This window comes from Musa acuminata, chromosome BXJ3-4, assembly GCF_036884655.1.
Source record: "Musa acuminata AAA Group cultivar baxijiao chromosome BXJ3-4, Cavendish_Baxijiao_AAA, whole genome shotgun sequence".
Taxonomy (NCBI): Eukaryota; Viridiplantae; Streptophyta; class Magnoliopsida; order Zingiberales; family Musaceae; genus Musa; species Musa acuminata.
In genome coordinates this window covers 32,093,514-32,116,696 of record NC_088352.1, presented here as the reverse complement: position 1 = coordinate 32,116,696, position 23,183 = coordinate 32,093,514, and the positions used below count along the sequence as shown (strand labels likewise).

General features: G+C 36.1%; 1 protein-coding gene across 5 annotated transcripts; it reads right to left on the bottom strand.

Annotated features, from left to right (window-relative positions):
* Positions 1-713: 713 nt before the first annotated feature.
* On the bottom strand, positions 714-22,944 carry LOC135585683 (transcription factor E2FB-like). 5 transcript variants are annotated; one of them, XM_018824560.2, is made up of 14 exons: positions 22,603-22,944; positions 6,274-6,463; positions 6,097-6,150; positions 5,906-5,991; positions 5,703-5,791; positions 5,572-5,626; positions 2,448-2,500; positions 2,330-2,380; positions 2,191-2,239; positions 2,025-2,090; positions 1,872-1,948; positions 1,561-1,792; positions 1,413-1,479; positions 714-1,013 (listed from the first exon to the last, which is right to left on the bottom strand). In XM_018824560.2, coding segments are annotated over exons 1-14 (1,278 nt in total). In that variant the 5' UTR covers positions 22,810-22,944; the 3' UTR covers positions 714-1,011. The 5 variants fall into 5 exon arrangements, with proteins under 5 accessions (XP_018680105.2, XP_065003498.1, XP_065003500.1 ...); XM_065147426.1 differs by having other exon boundaries at positions 714-999; XM_065147428.1 differs by having other exon boundaries at positions 714-999; positions 1,561-1,777.
* Positions 22,945-23,183: the final 239 nt, after the last annotated feature.

Below are 23,183 nucleotides of genomic sequence, written 5' to 3'. Positions count from 1 at the left end.
GACAACACAACAAACCTTATTCACACAAGTTATGTCTGGCTGGTGAGAAAAACCAAGGGCTGATGGCAGATTGGAAGGCAATAATATGCCAGATGCAGATATTTGCCTGGTTGCTGAGAGTAACCAAGGCCTGATCTGATGGCAGACTGGGAAGACATAATATTCGGCCAGACGCTCAAGCGGCATAAATGTGGCAGCAGTTAACAAAATTTTGAGCTTGATTTCAGAAAATTCGCTCTAGAAAGATCCAGCATAAGTCATTTATGCACAGATGGCAAAAAAAGTACATTCATGAAATGCTGCATTTTCTGGACATTCTTGTCAATCTTTGTCAGCATACAAGTGTTACAAACAGCCTTCACAGCATACACCTTCAGAGCATAGAACTCGAAAGATGCTGTCGATGGATTCAATATATGTAAATCCTCTATTTACAATGAACTGTATTATTTTGGCTCACTGAATCACCCCATAATGTTTCGAAATGGTGTTGCCTTGCCTCTCCAAGGCCTAATGTGTGCAGCCCGTAAGCGTGGATACAAAGTATTCTACATCATGATCAACACATTTGAAGCACCGAATGACAATCCTGGATTTTATAAACGGGGCAACCGACTGTATCATCACATCCCAAGCCCTGAAAGGCATATAATTCTTCGGTGGCATTGGAAATTGTAAATATCCAATCGAACTGAAAGATACAAGACAACTGCTAAAACAACTATGGATTTTTTATTCGGTTAGTAATGTAAAATTAATAGGAAGAATCATATGAGATATACAAAGCTACAATGTTCGTAATCAAAAAGGAAGATGTTAAGCATTCTAGAAGACATTGGGTTTCCCCCTTGATTCACCATCTTTGATGCTCTATACAAACAGGCAAGCCATCCCCCATCCATGCACAAGAGAGCAGCCCCCAAGTCTCCAATCTGCTTTTTTGGATCTGGAGACAGCAGCGGACCTTTAAGATAGTGTAAGGATGATCTAGAGGAAATCCTGTTCGCATTATTCTATCGATCAAGGAAAATCAGGATGATTTTGAGTAGCTAAAAAATAATTATAAGAATGAACTGCAGATTTCTTGTTTCAGTCTAAACTGCCAAATTCCTTGCTTCGCTTTATTGATAAGTTCACTAGCAAGAATCGCCTAGTTATTTTACAGGTACTTAGTAAACATTTTGCAAAAACAAAAGCTTTTTGATCCCAACAGTAAGTGGATGTTCATGATGGGACATCAAATCCAAAACACCAGTGTGCGAGCATGAAGTTGACACGAACAAGGAAGATGACGATTACAAGCCGCCACATATGAAAACTGTTTGGATACCATAACAACGTTGTGCCAGCGATAATAGTTTCTTATGTCAGTATATCTGCATTAGAAAGAGAAATAACTAGTTCAAGGATACATTCAGTCCTCCATGCATCTGTAATGCTAGATCTAAGATCTGAAAAAAGCCAGTAATCAGCCTCTATCTGCATGGCAAGAAATTAGTTGTCAATAAACCATAAAACATGTTGGAATCTCTGATTACTAAATCACCTCTGAACACTCACATCAACATCTGATGGTACAATCTTTACTATGCCACCCATACAATCATTGGAGATTATTGAATCTAAGAGGATCCTGGGTGGAACTCGGTCTTCACGCTCATATCCCTGACCAGCATCTTGTTCTGTGGACTGTAGAGATATACCATTATTACTGGAACTACTCTGAATGCACGAATCTGTTGCTGCTTCCTGTGGGCTATGATTTGAAGCACCAATTCTGTCCATGTGATTACTGCCAATTAGTACAGAAGGCTCAATTACTGTTTAAATTTGAAGTCTCAAGGATCATGGACACTAAATCAGAAAAATACCTAATTAGGAAACAATTAATTGGACCAATCGAACTTCTCAAGAAAATTTGATACCGCCTTTGTGGAAAATCTATGCCCTATTAAAAAATGTTACGTCATCAAACCCAACCAATTATGAAATAGTTATCACATTGCTGAATGTATCTAACTGACCTCATCAGGATCTGGAACTTCGACGCTTGTCCCATGCGGAGCTTTTATTGCAATAAGGACAGCATCCTATCCCCATCAATTAGGAATCGAATATCTTAAATTATTGATAGAAGGGTACAATTAATAGATGTAAACAGACTGAAATTCCTAAGGATCCATAGGCAACCTGGAGGCAAGGAATGCTGGTAATGTCTTCTTTGGTGAGATAGAGCCCTCTAAGCAGAGCAGACCATTAAATTTTAGGGAAAATAAAAAAAAATCCAAGCATATTATTTGGACATGGAAAGCAACAAATTGGAACCTACTTTTTGTGGTTTTCATCTTCAGTGAAGACCCACAGACTCTCTTGTATTTCTCTGCAAAAGAAATGGAAGCTAAGCCACATATGAAAGTACTACACTTCTTTTTCAGATGACAACCCACCTTATCATCTCATCCAGTCTGCAATCTTCTGAATATAGAGCTTCGACTTCGGCCTGCGACAAATTAAGATACATAATTAAACATTCTAGCCAATTTTGTATCAATAAAAATTTGTAAAATATATAAGAGTATTGAGCCTCTTAAAATTTGTTTCACACTGTCAGCAGGCCTCAAGTGTTGTCAGCTGAGGTAATATTTTAGGCATATTCCTCTTTTTAAATTTAAAAAAGAATAATAAAGAAATAAACTCTTCGTTCCACTGGAATTTAGCCAAAACCTGACCTTAGACTGGCTAGAGTCAAACATCTCAGTGATATATATCCAGCCAATGTTAAATATCAGTTATCCCAGCCCAATGCTAGCAGATATACAGCCCAATTATTGTGGACCATTGTTCCAAAAGCCAACCAGCTCAAATGTCAGTTTTCTTTTCTAGGTTTCTTGGAAAGGAAGGAGAGAAACCTATTTCAATTTTAAGAGAAATGATAGAAGAAAAACCTACAAAGAAAAAGAAAAAGAAGAGAGGAACTCACCTACCAGAAAAAGGACCCATTTATAGAAAAAATAAGCTTACCAAAAAAGAAAGGGTGACAAAAGAACATACACAAGAACAAAAAACACATCAAGGGTTGTGTAAAAAAAAAAGCCACGTCCTTTAGTCCTTGCATTCCAATTGAATATAGGATTGTTTCCCTCAACTACAAAACATCCAAGCTCATATCATATATTAAGTTTTTATATATTCTTTGCTGTGGTCAATTAAAGGAGGGTGGTTCCTGCTGTCCTCATAGAAAGTTTAAAAGCATAAAATTCAACACTGCAATGCCGAGTAGAGTAACATTTGAATCCTCTTTGAAAAGTTACGACTGATGGGGAAGTGTTAATAGCATCACATATATATGTTAGACAACATAGTCCAAAGGAACATGCATCTCTTTACAGAGGAGTTCCTCTTGTAAGAAGTCATCTTGCACATTTTTATAGGAAGTTACCTTTGATCCCATCAAATCTTACAGATATATATACAAATTAAAAAAGAATATCTATCAATGATTGGTACATCCTTTAATTTCCTCTACAAACCTAGCATCACGGTAGTTGCTGAAAAAATATAGGACCAAGAAAAGGTTCACAAGAGACGGTTCTCATTATTGCTCCTCTATGAACATAATTATTTAGTATCCTGAGAAATTTGTCATAAGATTTTATTACTAAGCCATGTCTATCTCTTTCCAATAAATATGACCCAATTAAATATCCTCAACTATCAATTGCTAAAGAAGGCAAGGCTATGAAATTTTAAATTAATAATGTTAGATGTGCATCCTCATTAGCTCTGCAATCACATGATCAATTAACCAGCTAGCTCAAATTGTTGGTACTAGAAACACTGCTACATGAGATCTGTTTTACTTTTTTTTCTTTTTTTGCATCTATCAATCTATTTAATCAGCCGACGGATTTTAAACAAGAACAAATGGTGCACAGGGATGGCCAAGACTGCAATATATTAGACAAGCCAAATAGCAGGGAAAGACAGGTTGCCTTCCATCATGTCAGTGTCATCAGCAATTTTTGGATGAGCATGGAACTTCATGGTACTCATTTAGGAGTAGAGATCCTTTCTGCAAGGCAGGGTGTACATACATTTGCATTTCACAATATAAAGGCTTTATTAAAATTGACTTTATACATGATTACACATTTATTGCATCAAGAACAATGTTAAATTTCTTATGCATGCATAATGCAAAATCATAAGTCATTTGTCTTGAAGGAAACAACATGAGAATGATAAATAAGTATCAGTTGCAGCTTATGCTTGCCAAAATCTTTAAGATCATCTTCACCAAGATATGGAGAAGGCTGATAATCAATGATCATCTGACTTGCATGTGCCTTCTATTTTAATACTTAAGGTCACATAAGCTTAATTAAATTTGTTAGTAACAAAATCAAGGACAACTAAGAAAGCACAAACATGAAGCCACTAGGTCTAGGTCCATGCAAACTCTCGCCCATGCCCAGAGGTCAATTCTAATTTCATTATAGTGAAAGGTCCTTCAAACCTGAAAAAGGACAATATGACCTCCCAGTTTATGCCAATAAATTTATGAACTTATGTACCAAAGATACTTTTATAAAAGGAATAAAAGCTTCTCCAATTAAGAAAATAGAAAAATATTTTGTCAATAATTTTAACAATTTTGTAATAGGAATCAAGCAAGCCATATACCAAATACTTATCAAAGGCCATATAGCATTTATCAACATTCAATTTAACATATCTTCTAGCCCATTCCTCCAAATGTGTATGGCACTCTTCGTTTATGTCAAGATATTAAGATCATTTTCAAGTTTTGTACATTGTTTTCACGATTTGCAAGCATTTCCAACATTGCTTTAGCTTTTAAGCCATGACACAGATCTGAAGCATGCCAGTCCAATTATTAGTAGAAGATAGTTGTCTTTCATAAATTCACTCAACTTTAATTGGTTGAAATTATTCACTCAAAATTCAGTAAATGATTTCATATGAACTCAGAGGTACGTATCCCTGTTTTTTATCTCAATCATTACCAATTCACTGGGTTCAAGGTGCTGAAATCAATTTTTGGGTATTGAATTTAAAATCCCTTCACTAAAATTGGTCTTGTAACAACATTAAGATGTTGAACTCACTGCAGAACCTCTTGTTCAGCAAAATCATTTTGCTGAATTCATTGAATAGCAAGCCCTAATTCTAAACCCACACTCTCTTAACTAGAAGACACTCCAGTAAGCGGGTCACAGTAAGATCTGAGAACCTAGCTATCTCTGCCAAACACTAATGATAAGTTCTTGAACCTGTGATATCTCGAACATCATGTTCAGCAGTCATTCTAATTTGGCTTTGAGCATGCTATCTCTTCATAAAAATCTTATCAACATCCCACTATTTCAACAAGTATACTGGTAAAATATGAAAATCCAAGACCACATTCATTTTCTCAAATGCAAAAGAAGTATGATATCGATGAGACATGTAACCAGTGTTAAGTAATAATGTGTTTAGATGCAATTTAAAAAAAAGTGCAATAACCAGTATAGATTTGTAAGGAACGGAATTACCAAGATGACATACCTTCAACCGAGCAATTTGATCATCCAATTCTTTTGGCCTTGACATATCGATTCCCCTTATCACAACAATCTTTTATAAGCACAAAAAAAATTACAATCAAACAAAAATAAACAACGGGATTTAAAAATTACTTCCAGCGTATTTTATTCTTGAAAGTCTTTTCAATCAATCCTACTCCTTCAAGAACATTAGTTATGTCATAAATCCTCCTCTTCTGAACCTATCAAAGCAGTCAAAGAGCAATTTAATTTATTGGTAATTCGTTCCAGCTATAAGGACAAGATAAGGAACAAACTTAGAAAGCCTAGATTATTTGCAAATAATAGAGTTGAACCTCCAATGTTTCTGCAGCAGTGTTCAAATCAAGACTCCCATCCTTGGCTTTATGTAGCAGATCAATGAATTTCTTTGTTAGCAAGCCTGACAAACCACAACAAGCTTATTTAACATGAAAAGTTACAAGGGAAAGTAGCTTAAAGAAAATGGAATCTATTAACACCATAATGAACAAATAAGAAGTATTACCTAGAGAACTATCATAACGACAGCTGTTAGAAGCTAAAGGATTTAAATGGGTACCTGAAATGAAGTAGCATCACAAATCATTCTCCAATTTAAAAAGCATTACCAACAACTGGTTATAAACACTACATGTGTATCTAATATCATACAGTAGATGAATGAAATGACCACCAGAGTTACCATCAGTTGATCCTGAAGTATGCAGCTCAAGATGTTTACTCTTTAGCTTGGTTTTCCTTTGCCGTTTAATAGCAATTCCCAACCCAGTTGGAATTGTACTACCATTAAATTCTTCCTTAAGTGCCTGATTGATTGCTCCATCAGCACTCTGAATATCTTTCTTTTCTGCCTCATGCATTTCCTTTTTGTTCTGCACAAATGTACTCCAGACTGTAATAGATCAATCAGGTTTGAAAAAAAGATTAACTTAAGCTTATGAAGAAATTTCAGACGCCCTGGTATATGAACCTCACAGTTAGCATTCTAATGAGAAAGTCTAACAAAATCTCTCATAATAACTAAGTGCGAGTGATACTAAAAGAGCAGAAATTTTGAATGGCCAGAGAACAAGTTCCACAGACACAAACGGTGGGACTAATAATTAAAAACATTAAATAATTATTTATACAAAGATAAAGAAATTAATATCTAATATACCAGCATGGCTTTAAGTTTTGACTGGACCGGTCTCTACGATCGGTAATTTCCAGTTCAATCGCAAATTGATGTGTATACCAGACGATTTTGTCCATATTGATGCATACCACGTATACCAGACAGTACATATGTAAATAAGTAGTAAGCATACCGCCCAGTTCCCACACCCCATCAACCCTGGCTAAATGCATATTTCCCACCCTCTATCAACCCTTTCCAATGCAATTTCATAACATTTTTTCACCAGCAACCTCAATTCTCCTCTTTTCATGGTCATTTTCCCTTTTTCAAATTTCTCAAAGTGGGATTAGATTTAGATCCTTTCTTTCTTGCTAAAGTGTAGACTTCTCTGCAATCAATTTCTTCTCTCCAAATCAAGGTAAATCTAAACCTTGTCATCTTGTTCTGATGCTTACTTTTCTTGCTTAAGACTTGCTAAGACATATTGCTTGGATTGCACACTCCACATTTTATAGTTAAACCTTTTGCTTTAAAAAAGCACATGCCATAGGTTGATTGTTCATTCTAAACATGCTCAAGATCTATAAGCTTGATCTGCAAGGATAGAACTAAGCTAGTTTTGCACAGATCTAGCCTAATACCACATTGATTCAGGCTACATTTACGTAAATCTAGAACAGGCCCACGCTAAACCAATCTAGATCCATGTGGATCCTCCATGGATGTGCTTGGGTCTTCATCTATGTATATAAAGGTTAGACCTGGACAAATCCAACCTTAACGGATGCCGAACTACTATATATCAACATAAAATGGAGTTCATATTTCAACTCTCATGTGTACATTTTACAAGTAATATGAAGTTGGATTTTAATCCTAAATAAAATCTTTTGTGTAGACCAAAAAAGATAACACTGTGATATACATTTCTTAGCCATATTAGTTATAGAAACATATATACATTGAAGATGTGAAAATTTGAATCTTCGCTTCCTTCTGATCTGAAATTTTTTCCTTGTAAACTTGTTGGCTAATGATTGAGAAAATGATGTTAGAGGCTTCCAGTAGCAAATGTTGTCCTTTCCTCAGAGCTTTAAAAAAAAAGATGCCCTTCCTAAGACTGAAGTTGTTTTTTAAGAAAAATTATGGCTCTCAGCAGTAGCTTCAATTGTTACACATAAAAAGTCTATATAGTTATCACATCACCAGCTGATGGATCAAACTTGGTGGAAGAGCAACAAGACAAGTGCTATCTAATCTAAGTATCCCAGTTTCAGTTGTTTTGAATCTTTAGCAGTTCAGTCAGCTGCAGGTAGGTAATCTAGAAAGGCAGAAAAAGTGGTTCATTGCATAGTTAGTTATTTCGCAAACAATTATTCTCAAAGTAGAGTTAACAATTTATCCACCTGTCTTTCCCTTTAGTTCTCGTGTCATAATTTATTCTTTTAATGGACAGCAATCCAAAGTACAAAATTCTGGTTTTTCTATGTATAACTAGATTCTAAAAGCATTCCTATTGCAAAAGCACCTGCTAATAAATGTCACAGATGATGTCAGCATCTAAAGAGGGGGAAATGCCAATTATAAATCTTAAATTACTCACCGCAAAGCCAACCATGTTGTAAGTTGTGTTAGGTCAATGCTTTCGAGAAAAATAGAAAAAAAAAAAACACTGCACTCAAAATCATCATAGCAGGTCATACATTGGTAGTGTGTTATGCACATACAACCAATAAGCATGTTTGGAGTTTAAAGATTGATCATTGATAAATGTGAAAGCAAATAGTATATAGAATTATGGGAGAAAAGAAGAAAGCAAACATAGTGAAAAGGATTTCACGGGCTTTCATAACCACTTGGCTACTTGCACTAAACTAATACATCTCGTAGTGGACAACTTGTTTAAATTGATGTCAAACAGGTTTGTGCCTATGAATGTTCAATTTAGCTCAAAATGACTTTTAATTAAATTAGTTTTTAACAGGTGAATAACTGTTCAATAATTGAGCCATCCATCTTACTGAAGTTCAATTATCATTCAATATTCATACTATCGTGTACTAAACTAATACATCTCGTAGTGGACAACTTGTTTAAATTGATGCCAAACAGGTTTGTGCTTATGAATGTTCAATTTAGCTCAAAATTATTTTTAATTAAATTAGTTTTTAACAGGTGAATAACTGTTCAATAATTGAGCCATTCATCTTACTGAAGTTCAATTATCATTCAATATTCATACTATCGTGTCATCCATCCTACTAACGTTCAATAATTGTTCGTTGCTATTCGGTCCACTTAAAATTGCATGTGATGACTTTTATATTTAAGTCAGATGAGAAAGAAAAGTTTACTTGAATGAGAAAAGGCTTGTTCATTCATGTAAATGCAAAAATCACAAAAAAGACGAGAGTAGAATTGGTAGAAAACTAAGACGAGGTTTAAAAAGATTGAAGTTAATAAAAAAAGCACAAAGTTTCTTTTAGACTTCAAAAAGAAAGTATAGATTCAAGGAAGGAGACAAGGGGAAAATCCAAAACATTTTGAAAGCCTTCTGTGATAAGCGACTCAATACATGACTGGTTACCTAAAATTAGCCATCTTGTTGTAGCTAAACAAACTCAAAGGACTAACATGCACTAAGACTTAAGATTACAAAGACCAATATGGAAATTAACACGTAATGACAATGATCTGAGGCTACAATACTATAACACCCTGTTAAAATGATCATCTTGTTTATTCTATAGTATGCAAGATCAATAGCAATATTATATTCAGTTAGGAACGATATGATCAAGATAGGTAGGATCGATTAGATAAAATCAATAGGGTTGGAATTGACTAACAAAATATTTTAAAAATTAACAAAATATTGAAATTCAAATTAAGATCTGAGAAAAAATGAAGATATGTACGTTTCAAAGTTCTTTTATATGCATATTTCATAAAACATCTAAATTTGTTAAAACATATATAACCAAAAAATGACAGTAAAATATAATAACATAAAATATTTATGATATTAGAATATAAATACTAAATATATCTGACAAAGATACCAATGAAGTAAATAACTATTATATATGTCATAAAAAAAAGGCATAACACTCATCCACATGTAGCTCTGCAGATGTGATAGACCCATTGTTTTCTCAAGGCTTCTCCGGTCACCATGTTTTCTTCTTTTCCAGCCAGTCACTATGTGAGTGAGGCATTAGTAATGCATAAATAAAAAGAAAACTTTATTCAGTGTGAGTGCCCATAAAATTTGAGATTAATTGTGAATATCACGACACCTTCCTTCTTTGTTATAGTGAATCTATTTCCTTATGGGATAAGTGCGACATTTTGTTCTCACATTTCCTCTCCTGATATATCATTTTTCTCTCTGCTTTCCTGGTAATGAATGACAATCATTGTAACATTGGTGACCAATGCAATGGCTGTAAACTTGTAATGTAACATTGTAACAGTGTTTTCTCTGTTTCACAGTCATAGGTCTTCAACCACAATTTTTCAGTCATGGCTTCCCTTATTTAAATATTTCCATCAACTATTCTTCACTGTCTTCTTTTAGTGTTGTCAAATAAAGGATTGGCCAAAATCAACCAACTCCGGTGGGGTTTGAACAATTATAGTCAATCCCAACCAAATTCTGACTCTAAGGAAGAAAAAACTATAAAAAATGAATCAGTCCTAGAGAATAGCTATACAGATTAGAGAGTTCATATCAGAATTGTTCAATACCATGAATATAATTTATTCCACTTGAGAAAAAAGCACAAATCAATCAAAATATTAAATAATTAATTAAAATTTATATCCACTAAAGCATTACATCTCACTCTAAGAACTTTCACAAAGTAAGCATACACCAAGCTTGTGTTGCTCAAGATCAACAAAGGGAATTTCAAGTGTAGATATGGATTGCTTGACATAGTTGATACCTTGATCTAAGATTTGGGAATACAAACTAAAAGGAAGAAAATCTAGAACAAAATATTAAAGATCCAAAAATATTCTTAAGCTAATAACATTTCTTATTCTTTTCGTCTGTTATCTTGTCTCTTCTTTTTTGTCCTTCTCTTCTTTTCTTCCTTCTACTCCTAAGGCATACCATCAAGCAAGAAAGTAATGGGACTTAGAAAGTCGCAAAACTACCCTCTTCCCGCTACCCTTTCTTCTTTCCTCATCTTCTATGCCTCTGACTATAGGACGCTTGTTACTAATTCTCTTTTCAGCCAAGTCCAACTATGCATATTTCACTCCAATACCTATGTCATGTCATGTGGACACTAGTACAGTACTATAAGAAATCCCAGCAACATCCACCAAGTTGACCTATAAATTTTGCATTGAAAGTTCAATGGCTTTAACTTGATCATGCTCATAATCTTCTTGAATATTTTCCATAATGAGTTACAAAAGCTCCCGACTTGAGAAGGATGTAGAAGATTGAGTAAAATCCTTGATTGACTACAGAAACTAATGCCAAGTCCTTGTAAAAATCAGTGATTTAAAAAGTACTAAGCGCCAAAATGCGCTAAGATCTCAAAATGCTCGAGGCACTAGGTGCTTGCCCGAGCGAAGCGAGATGCTCTGAAATATTAAAATATAAAAAATAAATAATATAATTGATAAATATGATTATATAAATAAAAATATGACATTAAATTAAAAAGATCTAAGGTACGAAGTCACATTATCCATCTTCTAATAACAAAAATGTCAAAAGACTCAAAACAATAAAGTTATACAGCAAATTCAATCATCATCATAATCAACATCGTCATTCTCAAATATATCATCATCTTTCTTTTTCTCTCGTCCATCTTCATCAAAATAGGTTTCCTCCTCTTCGACAATGGCAGGAGATGAACCTGAGGCTTTTATACTCATTTTTGCCTTCGTCATCTGTCTTATATATGTTTGTAATTCTTCAACACCCGAGGCTCTTGCCACATCTCCTCATGTCAAGCTATCATCTTCAAATACAAGCTCATCTTCAATATCTTACAAGTTCACACTCATTTCCTCCACCAACCACTCATTTGAATCATCAATGTCTTGTAATAAGATTAGATCAATGTTATTTTACACATCATGATGAGCCTCCAATGCTTGTTTATACTTTATATAAATCAATAATTTACAAACACTTAGGGCCAAAAGACACCAAGGTCCTAAAATGCTCGAGGTGGTAGGTACTCGCCCGAGCAAAGCGAGGCACTCTAAAATATTAAAACATAAAAATATTTAATATAATTGATAAATATGATTATATAAATTAAAATATGACATTAAATTAAAAAGATCTAAAGCATCAAGTCATATTATCTATCTTCTAATAACAAAAATGTTAAAAGACTCAAAATAATAAAGTTTTGCATCAAATTCAATCATCATCATAATCAACATCGTCAATCTTAAACATATCATCATCTTTCTCTTCCTCTCGTCCATATTCATCAAAATATATTTCCTCATCTTCGACAATGGCAAAAGATGAGCTTGAGTCTTTTGCACTCATTTTTTCCATCGTCATCTATCTTATACATGTTTGTAATTCTCCAACACCTAAGACTCGTGTCACATCTCTCCATGTCAAACTATCATCTTTAAATACAAGCTTATCTTTAGCATCTTACAAGTTCGCACTCATTTCCCCCACCAACCACTCATTTGATTCATCAATATCTTGTAATGAGATTAGATCAATGTTATTTCACAAATCATGACGAGCCTTCAATGCTTGATTATACTTTATATAAACAAGATCATATAATCATTGATGCTCTAACCGATTTCTTCTCTTTGTGTGAATCTATCATGTCATGTAATTTAAAAATATATTAATGTATTTATCTAACAAAGAATAGATTAATTGAAACAAAAATATTCTGTGATCCTTACATGCTCAAAGACACTCTAATTTCGCTCACAACCCGTAACACTACATGTCAAACTAAGACTTTTGATAGCCAATTACGGTAAGTTCAGGGCAGAATTTCCAAATAGACTGCCATTCAACTACAAAATTTATTTTATTATTAACAATAACATACTATATATGAAATTAATTATACAAATTTATTAATACTTGAGGATGTAGTTATCCTAGATCGAACTACCATTAGAATTCCAAAAAGATCATCAACATTCTTACATAAATATAATTCACATATGAGCTTATCTTGCACTTCAAGGTTTGGAATCAATCTTGCAATGCACTTATATAACTCATTTACAACTTCTGCATCAAACTCAATAGAGATGTTCTTATAAAAGAATTATGAGTTCAAATAATACCCTACTACATATAATAAACGATGAAGTTGATAATTCCATCTTTCATCAATGATTGCAAATATTTTCTTATATTTTTGTTCATTTCCATCAAAAGACTTTTGAATCGTCTCTTTTGCTATGTATGTAACCAGTGATTTAAAAAGCGCTAAGTGCCAAAAGATGCCAAGGTCCAAAAACGCCCGAGGCGCTCGGTGCTTGCCCAGGTGCTCATCTGAGCGAAACGAGACACTAAAATATAAAAATATATAATATAATTATTTAAAATTTTAAATAAAAATATGCTATTAAATTAAAAAAATCTAAGATACAAAATCATAATGTCACGTTAACAAAAAGTTTCAAATAAATAAAAATAAACAGTATTAAAATCAAAATAATATATTATTAATCTATTAACAGTATTGAAAATTAATCATTTCAAATAAACTTAATAATATTAACAGTATACAGTATACGTATACTGTTAAAAGAAAGTGTAAAGGGGTGCTAAGCCTGTTGACTGAGAAAAGAGGAAGCGGCAGCGGCGACAGCGGCAGCGACAGTGGCGAGCGACGACAGCGGTAAGCAGCGAGAGGCGTGAGCGACGACAGCGGCAACGTTTGCGAGCAGCGACAGCGGCGAGCAACGGCAGCAAGAGCAGGAGCGGCGAGCAATGGGAGGCGCGAGCGGCGACAGCGTTTGCGAGCAGCGACAACGGCAGCGGCGAGGGTTAGGGTTCGGTTGTCACTTATATCAGTTTTAGTTGGTTCGATTGAACCAACTAACCATCATAGATCGAACCAGACCTAAAATCCTGGTTCGGTCACCTTGGTTAACCCGAGGGCTCGCCCGAAGCGCCCGGCGCCTGAGCTCGGGCGAGTGCCCAGGCGGCGCCTATTTGAAGCACGCCGCCTGGGAGATTAGCGAGGGGCCTCGCCTCGCCTCGCCCGAGAGTCTAGGCGAACGCCCGAGTGCCTTTTAAAATCGCTGTATGTAGCCTCATAAATATAACTCATTACGGGCGGTACGTACCGGTCCGATAGGTGACCGGTACGCGGACCGCCCGCTACCGGGCGGTACACCCAAAAACCCTAATATCGGGCGGTAACGGTCGAGATTTCGACCGTTACCGCCCGGTACCACTCGGTAACGGTCGATTTCGACCGGTACCACTCGGTAACGGTCGAAATCGACCGTTACCACACTGTAGCAGTGCTACAGTGCTCCAACGATCAAATTGACCGTTGGAGCCCTTTCTCCTCCTATTTAAACCAATCTTCTCTCCCCTATTTCATTATACTCTCTTAAACTCTCTCTCAAACTTTTCTTTTCTCTCCTAAACTCTATAAAATAACGATTTGTGAATTCAATTGAGGCTAATTTGGAAAGATCAAGAGGAAGAACTTTCTAATCAAGAGGTATGTATTCGTTTTCTTTAATTAGAGAGTAATTAAGATATTTAAGATTATGGTTAGTGTTTTTCATGCATAGTAAATATTGAATAATATTTATCATAGTAAAATAAGTTTAATTAAATTTTATTAAAATTATTTAATGCTGCGATTAGTTATTTTAATGATGATTAAATAAAATTTATTTGATTTTATATCAATTTAATGTCTTTAATACCTATTAAGGTATTTGTCATGTTTATAGTGGTGAAAGAGAAGTAATTAGTGAAAAATTAACTATATTAATCGTATAATTAGTGTAGATAAATGATAATTATCATAATTTGAATCATATTGGATTAAAATTACATATTTAATGTTTCTTTTATGTATTTAACATATATATGATGGTAAAATAAGTTTAATTATAATTTATTAAAGTTATTTAATACTGTAATTAGTCATTTTAACGATGATTTAATCGAAATTTATTTGATTTTATGTGAATCTAATATCTTTAATATCTATTAGGGTGTTTGCCATGTTTATAGTGTTGAATGAGAAGTAATTAGTGAAAAATTAACTATGTTAATCACGTAATTATTGTATCTAATGATGTTAATACTTATTTTATGCATGTAACATATTTATGATAATAAAATATAATTAGTTATGTTTTAATAAAATTACTTAATGTTGTGATTAGTGATTTATGATCGATATTTGGTCAATTTAATATGTTTATACTTTATAGTTTATTTGAATTAAATTTGATAGGATCATGGCACCAAAGGAACAGCCACATGATGATGCATGGGTTCATGCCCGAAAGCTAGATGGAAGCCGTCATCATTGGCAATGTATTTATTGTGACTACATTGGCAAAGGTGGAGGAATAACTCGAGTGAAAATGCATTTGGCTGGTGGGTATCCTGATGTTACAAAATGCAAGAAAGTTCCAACGGAGATCCGTAAATTATTTCAAAGCAAGCTTAAACAAACAAAGGAAGATACATTAAAAAAGAAGGCAAGAGTTGAGGAAGAATATCATAGGGCTACACAGGAACCGGTTTATGATCAGTATGAGGGTTGCGGCGATGAAGTCGACCCGGATCTCACAGCTGGGATTCGTGCATCATTGGAGCATCAGTATACGGTCGATGAAGCAATGAGGCATCGACGACCTGACTCACAATTTGAGCATGGCACTGGTAGTGGAATCCAGAGGTCAACCAGCATGAGGCAACCAACTGCTCCTTCTCAGCTAGGCCGAACTAGTAGCATGAGATATGGTGGACTCCGTGGTTTTATGAGAGGTCTTGGCAGGAGGTCCGCACCAGATATTGTTGATATTGATCCGCAAGCCTATCCCCCACAAACAGCGAAATAAACACGGATTGACGATGCATACACAAAAGAAAAAAAACGGGATATTGGGAAGGCAATCTCAAAATGGTTTAACTTTCATAGGATTCCAGCCAACACAGCCAAAGGTCCATATTATCAGAGCATGATCTCCTCTATTCAAAAGTCTGGCACGGGGATCCAACCTCCAACACCAAAGGAGATTCACGGCGTGTACTTAGATGAGGAGGTGGCAGAAATAAAGGATTGGATCAAATCCTTCAAGAGGCAATGGGAAGAATATAGGGTGACATTGATGTGTGACAGTTGGACAGGACCAACAAGAATGAGTATCATCAACTTTCTTGTTTATTGCAATAGAAGAGTGGTGTTTCATAAGTCCGTTAATGCTTCTGAAAAGATCCAAGATGCAAACTACATTGAGAGCTTGATGGACACTATGGTAGAGGAGATTGGACCACAGTATGTTGTACAAATAATAACCGACAATGGAGAGAATTTCAAAAAAGCCGGTTTGCAATTGATGGAAAAAAGAAAAACTTTGTTTTGGACTCCATGTGCAGCTCATTGCATAGATCTAATGTTGAAGGATATTGGTGAGTTGGATGCGGTCAAAAAATGTGTAGCTCGAGCACAATCAATTACCAAATTTATATATAATCATCATTGGGTCCACGCATTAATACAAAAGTATGTAAATGGTGAGGTACTTCGACCTGGAATTACTCGGTTTGCTACCAATTTTATTGCATTAAAGTCATTACAGCAAAAAAGGCAAGGCTTGAAGGCAATGGCTAGCTCACAAGAGTGGTCTGAATCCAGATATTCAAAATTGAGTGATGGAAAGAAGATAGAAAAGGCCATTCTTTCCTCTAGATTTTGGGATACTATAGCAGAAATCATAAAAGGTGTGGAACCACTTTATATTGTCCTCCGTAAGGTCGATATGGACAAGCGTCCACAAATGCCGTATCTTAAATATATGTTGATTTCAGCAAGAGAGGAGGTCAGGAAAGCATTCAAAGATGATTTTAAGGCCGACCAATATGTACGAATCATTGATCGTCGGACCGATGTTCATATGGATCAAGATATCCATAATGCAAGTAAATTCATATTCAGAATAATTTAATTTATTATTATTTAGATAATAAAAAATCATACTAACAAAATTATGTTTTGCAGCGTATTATCTAAACCCAGCAATTCAATATCGATATGCTCTCGGAACGCAAAATAATTTCCTAACGACACTACGAAATGTTATATATCGGCTCTTGCCAAACACTACCGAGGCAACCGATGCTCTTATGGAGGGTCGATTATTTCGAGAAACAATTGGTTCATTCTCCGACGTTGTAGCTGTAGCGTGCCGTTACACTATGGATCCTGGTGAGAAAAAGTTATGCATATTGATTATCAATTATATTTAATGTTGATTATTTGTTATGCTAATAAAATCTTATTTATATCTTTTTGCAGTCGAGTGGTGGCTACAATTTGGAGGCGATGCACCACATTTAAGGAAGGTTGCCGTTCGTATACTTTCACAGACAACAACATCTAGTGGTTGCGAACGTAATTGGTCAACGTTTGCATTGATTCATACGAAGGTCCGCAACAGACTCTCCTACAGACGGTTAAAGAAACTAGTATATGTCCATTATAACATGAGGCTAAAATTACGATGTGCTGAGTTGGATAAGGAGCCAGAGGAACCAGATATTGATCCCATTGACCTCCAATTCTACAACGAAGATTCAGAGCCAATGTTAGATTGGGTTGAAGCAGCAGAGAACCAAGAGGATCCTCTACTTGATGAGGCGGGAGATCCTCAGCGTCCTTCGCGTTTTATCACCGAGGCAATAGAAGAAGAAGAAGAAGCACAACCCCCAACAGGTGGAAAATCCCCCTCGATTACAACATGGTATGAGTCAAACTGCTCGAGGAACTACCGATACCCAACGGTCACACTCGTCCGCCCAACGTGCAAAGGCAAAGGGGAAGGCAGTAGCATCAGTTGCATCGTTGGAAAGAATCGAGTCGGGCGACGAGACACCTTCACAATCACATTCTCTTTCTCGCTCGGTCCAGAGACATGATAGCAACACGGACAGCAGTGCCTCAACAGATGATGGCGGTGATACCGGGCAGTCGTTGGTCTCGTCTGCACAACTTGAGGGTGGTGAATGGACTGAGGAGCAATATTTTACACATGCCACTCAAGATTCAGATCATGGAACTCGACAAGGTACTGGTCAAGTTTATGCGCGGAAGGGAAAGGAGAAGGGGAAGGCAGTGGATGAATATGAACAAATGCGACAGAGCATACATGATATAGACACAGAAAGAGACTCATCGTATTCACAGCAATCGTATTATGGAGAATCATATGGGCAACAACAGTATGGTGATAGTTGGTCATCCTTCTCTGAGCAACAGCATGATACAGAACAACATCAATATATGCCTCAAGAGCTGCCTCGAACAAATATGATTCATGACGATCAATCTACGATCAGCACCACATTGATGCATCAATGGCATACGATGTATCAATACACTATGTCATGGGATCAATTTCATGATTGGGTCCAACAAACGTATCATATTGATATGTATCGGATCGAGGACCCTGATCCACCACCCGTGGAGGCCCGTCGTTCGTTTTGGTGGTAGAATTAACAATCAGGTATATCTAGATATATGATTATTTAATTCATTTGAATTTTAGAGTTTATATTGTAACAAAATAGTCTAACAATTCAACTAATTTTTCTGTAGATATTTCAATCTATAACGAGCTAAAATACGAATCTCGAACAAGACTACCTCAAAGCCCGAAAAAGATATGTGATGCTATTCTTATCTAATTTACATTGATTTTGTCAAACTTATACTATTACTATATTTATTTGTAACTTGAAAACCTTATCCTAACTTTTTTTTTTATTTTCAGGTATTTTCGGAGGGTTAAATCGGTGAAATCGGGTGTACCGCTCGGTACACCTCGGTATACCGGTCGGTACACCCGTACCGTACCGTACCGAGCGTGGGTCGAAACGCCGGTACGGTACGGTACGGCGAACCTTGGTATAAACTATAAGATTCCCGAAGGATGACATTAAGATGATATCACCGACCCTCTTACATTTTGCTTCTTTTACCCATTTGCTTATCACTCATTTCTCCGAGGTAAACATATTTCTTATATTATGTTTTTAATGATGCATGCTCTGTAATGTCAAGAAGGAAGTGGCAAATCGGGTGACACCATATCTCACCAATTTCTTATTGCCTATAAATTCTCTCATCATATTTTAAGTTCCAGTATGATTATAGAGAAATCCAACGACAAAGATTGTCCTTTTTAAAGTCTTCTTCATGTTAGGAATTCTTCCAATATCCTCCAACATCAAATCAATGCAATGTGTCGCACATAGAGTCGAATATAAATGTTATCTTTGCTTCAAGTAATTTACCTAAGATAAAGGATAACAAAATTAATAAGACTTAGAAGTTACATAGTTCTTCCATTCAAGTTGGAGACATATGTAATTAAAAGATTAAAAAATTCAAAAATAAACCTTACTAGCTAACACTTAGTTGATTTCATTGTCGTTTATAACTTGGACAATATTTTGTTCACCAATTTCCTCCATAAACTTGTCAAGCAACTTATATATCTTTTTTCCAGATTTCATAGAAGATGATACATTTATTGACTTCACAAATATGGTTCCTAAACAACAATTGACCATGAAATTAATTATACTCCTATGTCTCCTGTCGGTCCAAGCATCTAACATAATAGAGCAACCTTACTTTACCCATGATTCTTTGTAGCCCTTTAATAAGTCATTTATATAATCCAACTCTTTTTTTAGTAATAAAACTCGTAGCTCATAATAACTTGAAGGTTTTAATCCCCCACCATATCTTCTAATAAGTTCAATCATCTCATTAAAACTATATAAACAACAAGTACTAAGGGGAAGGCTAGCTCGATAAAAAAGACGAGCAATATACTGAATTGTTCTTCTCCTTATTTCCTTATCATAAGCATCACTTATAGTTGTTTGTCTTAATTTTACTCTTGTTTGCCCTTGTTGCTTCTGTGATCCTTGATACATATATAAGTCCAACGATCCCCTTTTACCCTTCTTAAGAACCATGACTTCTTTTTCTTTTTTGTCATATTCTCTTTTCCCACTTAAATTGACACTTTCTGAATAATCTTCTTCGTTGTCTCTAATATGTTTAACACATTCATTTGCATCTTTTTTTCAGTTAATAAGTCAACAACTCTTTTTTTACATCAAGTAGACACTTCTTGCATGCTGATGCATTCTTGAAGTTCCCTACTTGATGTTACTTTATACAAAAAATACCACCTTCTAGCAGTCTTATCACAAAAGATGTAAGTAACTACATTAGGATCCTTTAGATAATTGTATTTCCAGGCAGGATCCTTTCTTGAATTTTTTGATGAATCTTCTAAATTTCTTTGTACACTTGCTATTAATCCTCAAACCCTAATAATAATTTTAAATAAATAGAGATTAGCAGTGTTAAAATCTAAATAGGGACTAATATATGATAACGGTAGTTAACAATCTATTATTAATAGTAGATTATCTATTGTTAACAGTAGTTAGAGGGGGAGAAAAGAGTTATCTACTGTTAACAACAATTAAAGGGGAAGAAAAGAGTCACCGACAGTAGAAAGTGGGGAAGGAGAGGGTAGCGATGACGGAGGAACTTTCAAATGACGGTGGCGACGATGGAGGAAGCTACAGATGACAGCAGCAACGACAAAGGAAGCTTTGGATGACTACAACAACGACGAAGGAAGCTATGGACGGCAGCAGCGATGGCAGTGGCGGAAGCTATTAACGCTGACGTCATGGGCAGAGGAAGCTTCAGAGGTGTTTATCAGTGGCGGAGGAAGCTACAGTCCTCTCCCTCGACGGTGGAAGGAGCTACACATAGAAGCAACAACGATAGAAGAAACTATGCATGAAAGCTAGCTTGTCGGACCCGTTCGTTGCCGACAAAGGAAGCGTCGGTCCTATACGTCGACGATGGAGATAGCAACAGAGGAAGCATCGACGGCAGAGGCAATAGTTACGCTAGGATTTATGGCCCGGGGTCGCACAAGGGGGCGGGGTGGTGGGTTTTGTAGGTATAGTAATAGTATGTGGCTTAGTTGGTTCAATCGAACCAACTAGCTACTGTTCAATCGAACCAGACTTAATAGTTTGGTTCGGTTGCTTCGTTTGAACCGAGGGCTCACCCAAGGCGCCCAGTGCTTAGATTCAAGCAAGCGCCCAGGAGGCACTTCACCGAAGCGGGTCGCTTAGTCGAGGCCTAAAGGGCTCAGGCCTCACCTCACCCTAGCGCTCGAGGGCCTATTTAAACCCCAGGTAAGAATTGATGTGAAGTCATAGACATGGAAAATTTGAACATGAGAGAGATTTTTATAAAACCTCTAACACTAACTAGTGGTACCACAACAAACTTATACAGTCAAGTAGTGACCTTCTATAATATCGAGTAATTATTAAAAGAGTGTGGGTACTAAAAAGAAGTTTGGAGTAGCTAATAATTAACTGATATTCTATCATATCACTGCAGCCACAATTGCATAAGCTATTAGATTTAATTAGTTGGTCTTTTAGATGAAGTCGTAGGTTCTTAGTTTTCACAAAACATGGCTAACAAGTCAACCATGTCTAAGATATAAAAGGGCAGACCAATGCAGGTCAAAAAGGCACAACCTTAAATAGCACCAAAGCTCACACTCTCAATTAGTTCAAAATATGATTTCAGAATTACATTCATAGGTACATCATGATTAGTTTTTAGATATAAGCTTTGACCAGTAAAACAAATATCTTCACATTTTACCCCCAAAAAAAACAAATATGTCAATGATTCCTATAACCAAAAGCAGAAATAAGAAGTATTTGCAAGTATCACTTTGATATGAATATTGCATGTCAACTCATGAGTGCTACGGTGTACTTTTTATACCACTCGCTTTAAGGTTTTAAATACAATCAAATACAGGTTGCGACATTATGTTGAACGGGTAGATACGAACATGCACCATCTGTATCACTGAAGAATCATAAAAAAATGTTTACCAAGTGGTACAAAGGTATACAATCTGTTACCGGTGCTTGGTGACCAATAAATACCAGTGGATATGTAAAGGTCGAACCACTATTACAAACAGACTCTCTCTCAGGGATCAAGAATTAAACAAACAATTATCTATTCCATCAGATAATAAGTCAATTGGATATTTTGAAACTTACTAAGACGCTCTAAGACCTCTATAACCTGGCACTCAATGCTGAACTCGGAAAGTCCATGATTCTGTATCTGCGACTGTTTTGTCAAAGATTTGACTCGAATATTACTTTATCTTTGACACATTCATGTAATAACTCGAATCTAATAGAACTTTTACAATGATCCAAAAGTATGTTTTCACCTTACTTTATCCTTGAAGTTCATATGATATTTGATGATAAACGCTAAGTTTATGCATAACCAAATTTAATAAACTATCTGATCTTTCAACAAAAGGGGGCAATAAGGATCTTCATCAATATTATATTTACCATACAATGAATCTAGAGTATGATACTAGGGAGTACAGAACTCGTAGAAACTAAAGAGCATACTGCAATCAATAAAAACAAAGTGAAAACGAATCAACGATATCACAAAGAAAGACAAGCTGCTTCTATGTCAAGGAAATTGAAAAAAGGCAATAGTGGACATGGCGATTACAGTAGCGAGCCAGGGGCAGAGATTGGTTGGGATCACTCACGGGGGTGTCGGGAGGAGGGATCTTATCGTTTTCCGCGGCTCCTGGTGGAGATCGGCCGAGGAACAGGTGAGGGCGATCTACGGAGGTGGAGGGGCAGGCAAAGCGGCGGTTGGCGGCCGCCGCGGCGGGAGAGGAGGGCGGGAGGGCGATGTGGGAACGGCGGAGCAGTGGCGGTGGGAGCTTGACGGAGTCCTCGGCGCTTGACATGGCGATCCGATGAGAAGGAGCGTAGAGAAAGGGGGGAGGCGGTAGGGTTTTGAAAGAAGGGAATAAAAAGAGTTAGAGAAGACGACGTCGAGGGGCGAGGGAGGAGAGAGGGAAAATTGAGATTGACGGGAGCAACTTTTTGGTTTTTTGTTTTCTGCTTCTTCGGTTTATATTTATATACTTAAAAAACAATATATATATATATATGTATTACCTTTATAATCCTAGGTGGCTCTCTCGAGAACCTGAAACGTGGGACCGACAAGTAGTAGTAGAACGCGGCTTTCGTGTGGAAACCATTGCACGTGTACAATGACAGTCCACGTGTACGTCCTCCTCTTTGTTGTGCGCCAGAATCATCGGTGGAAGAACAG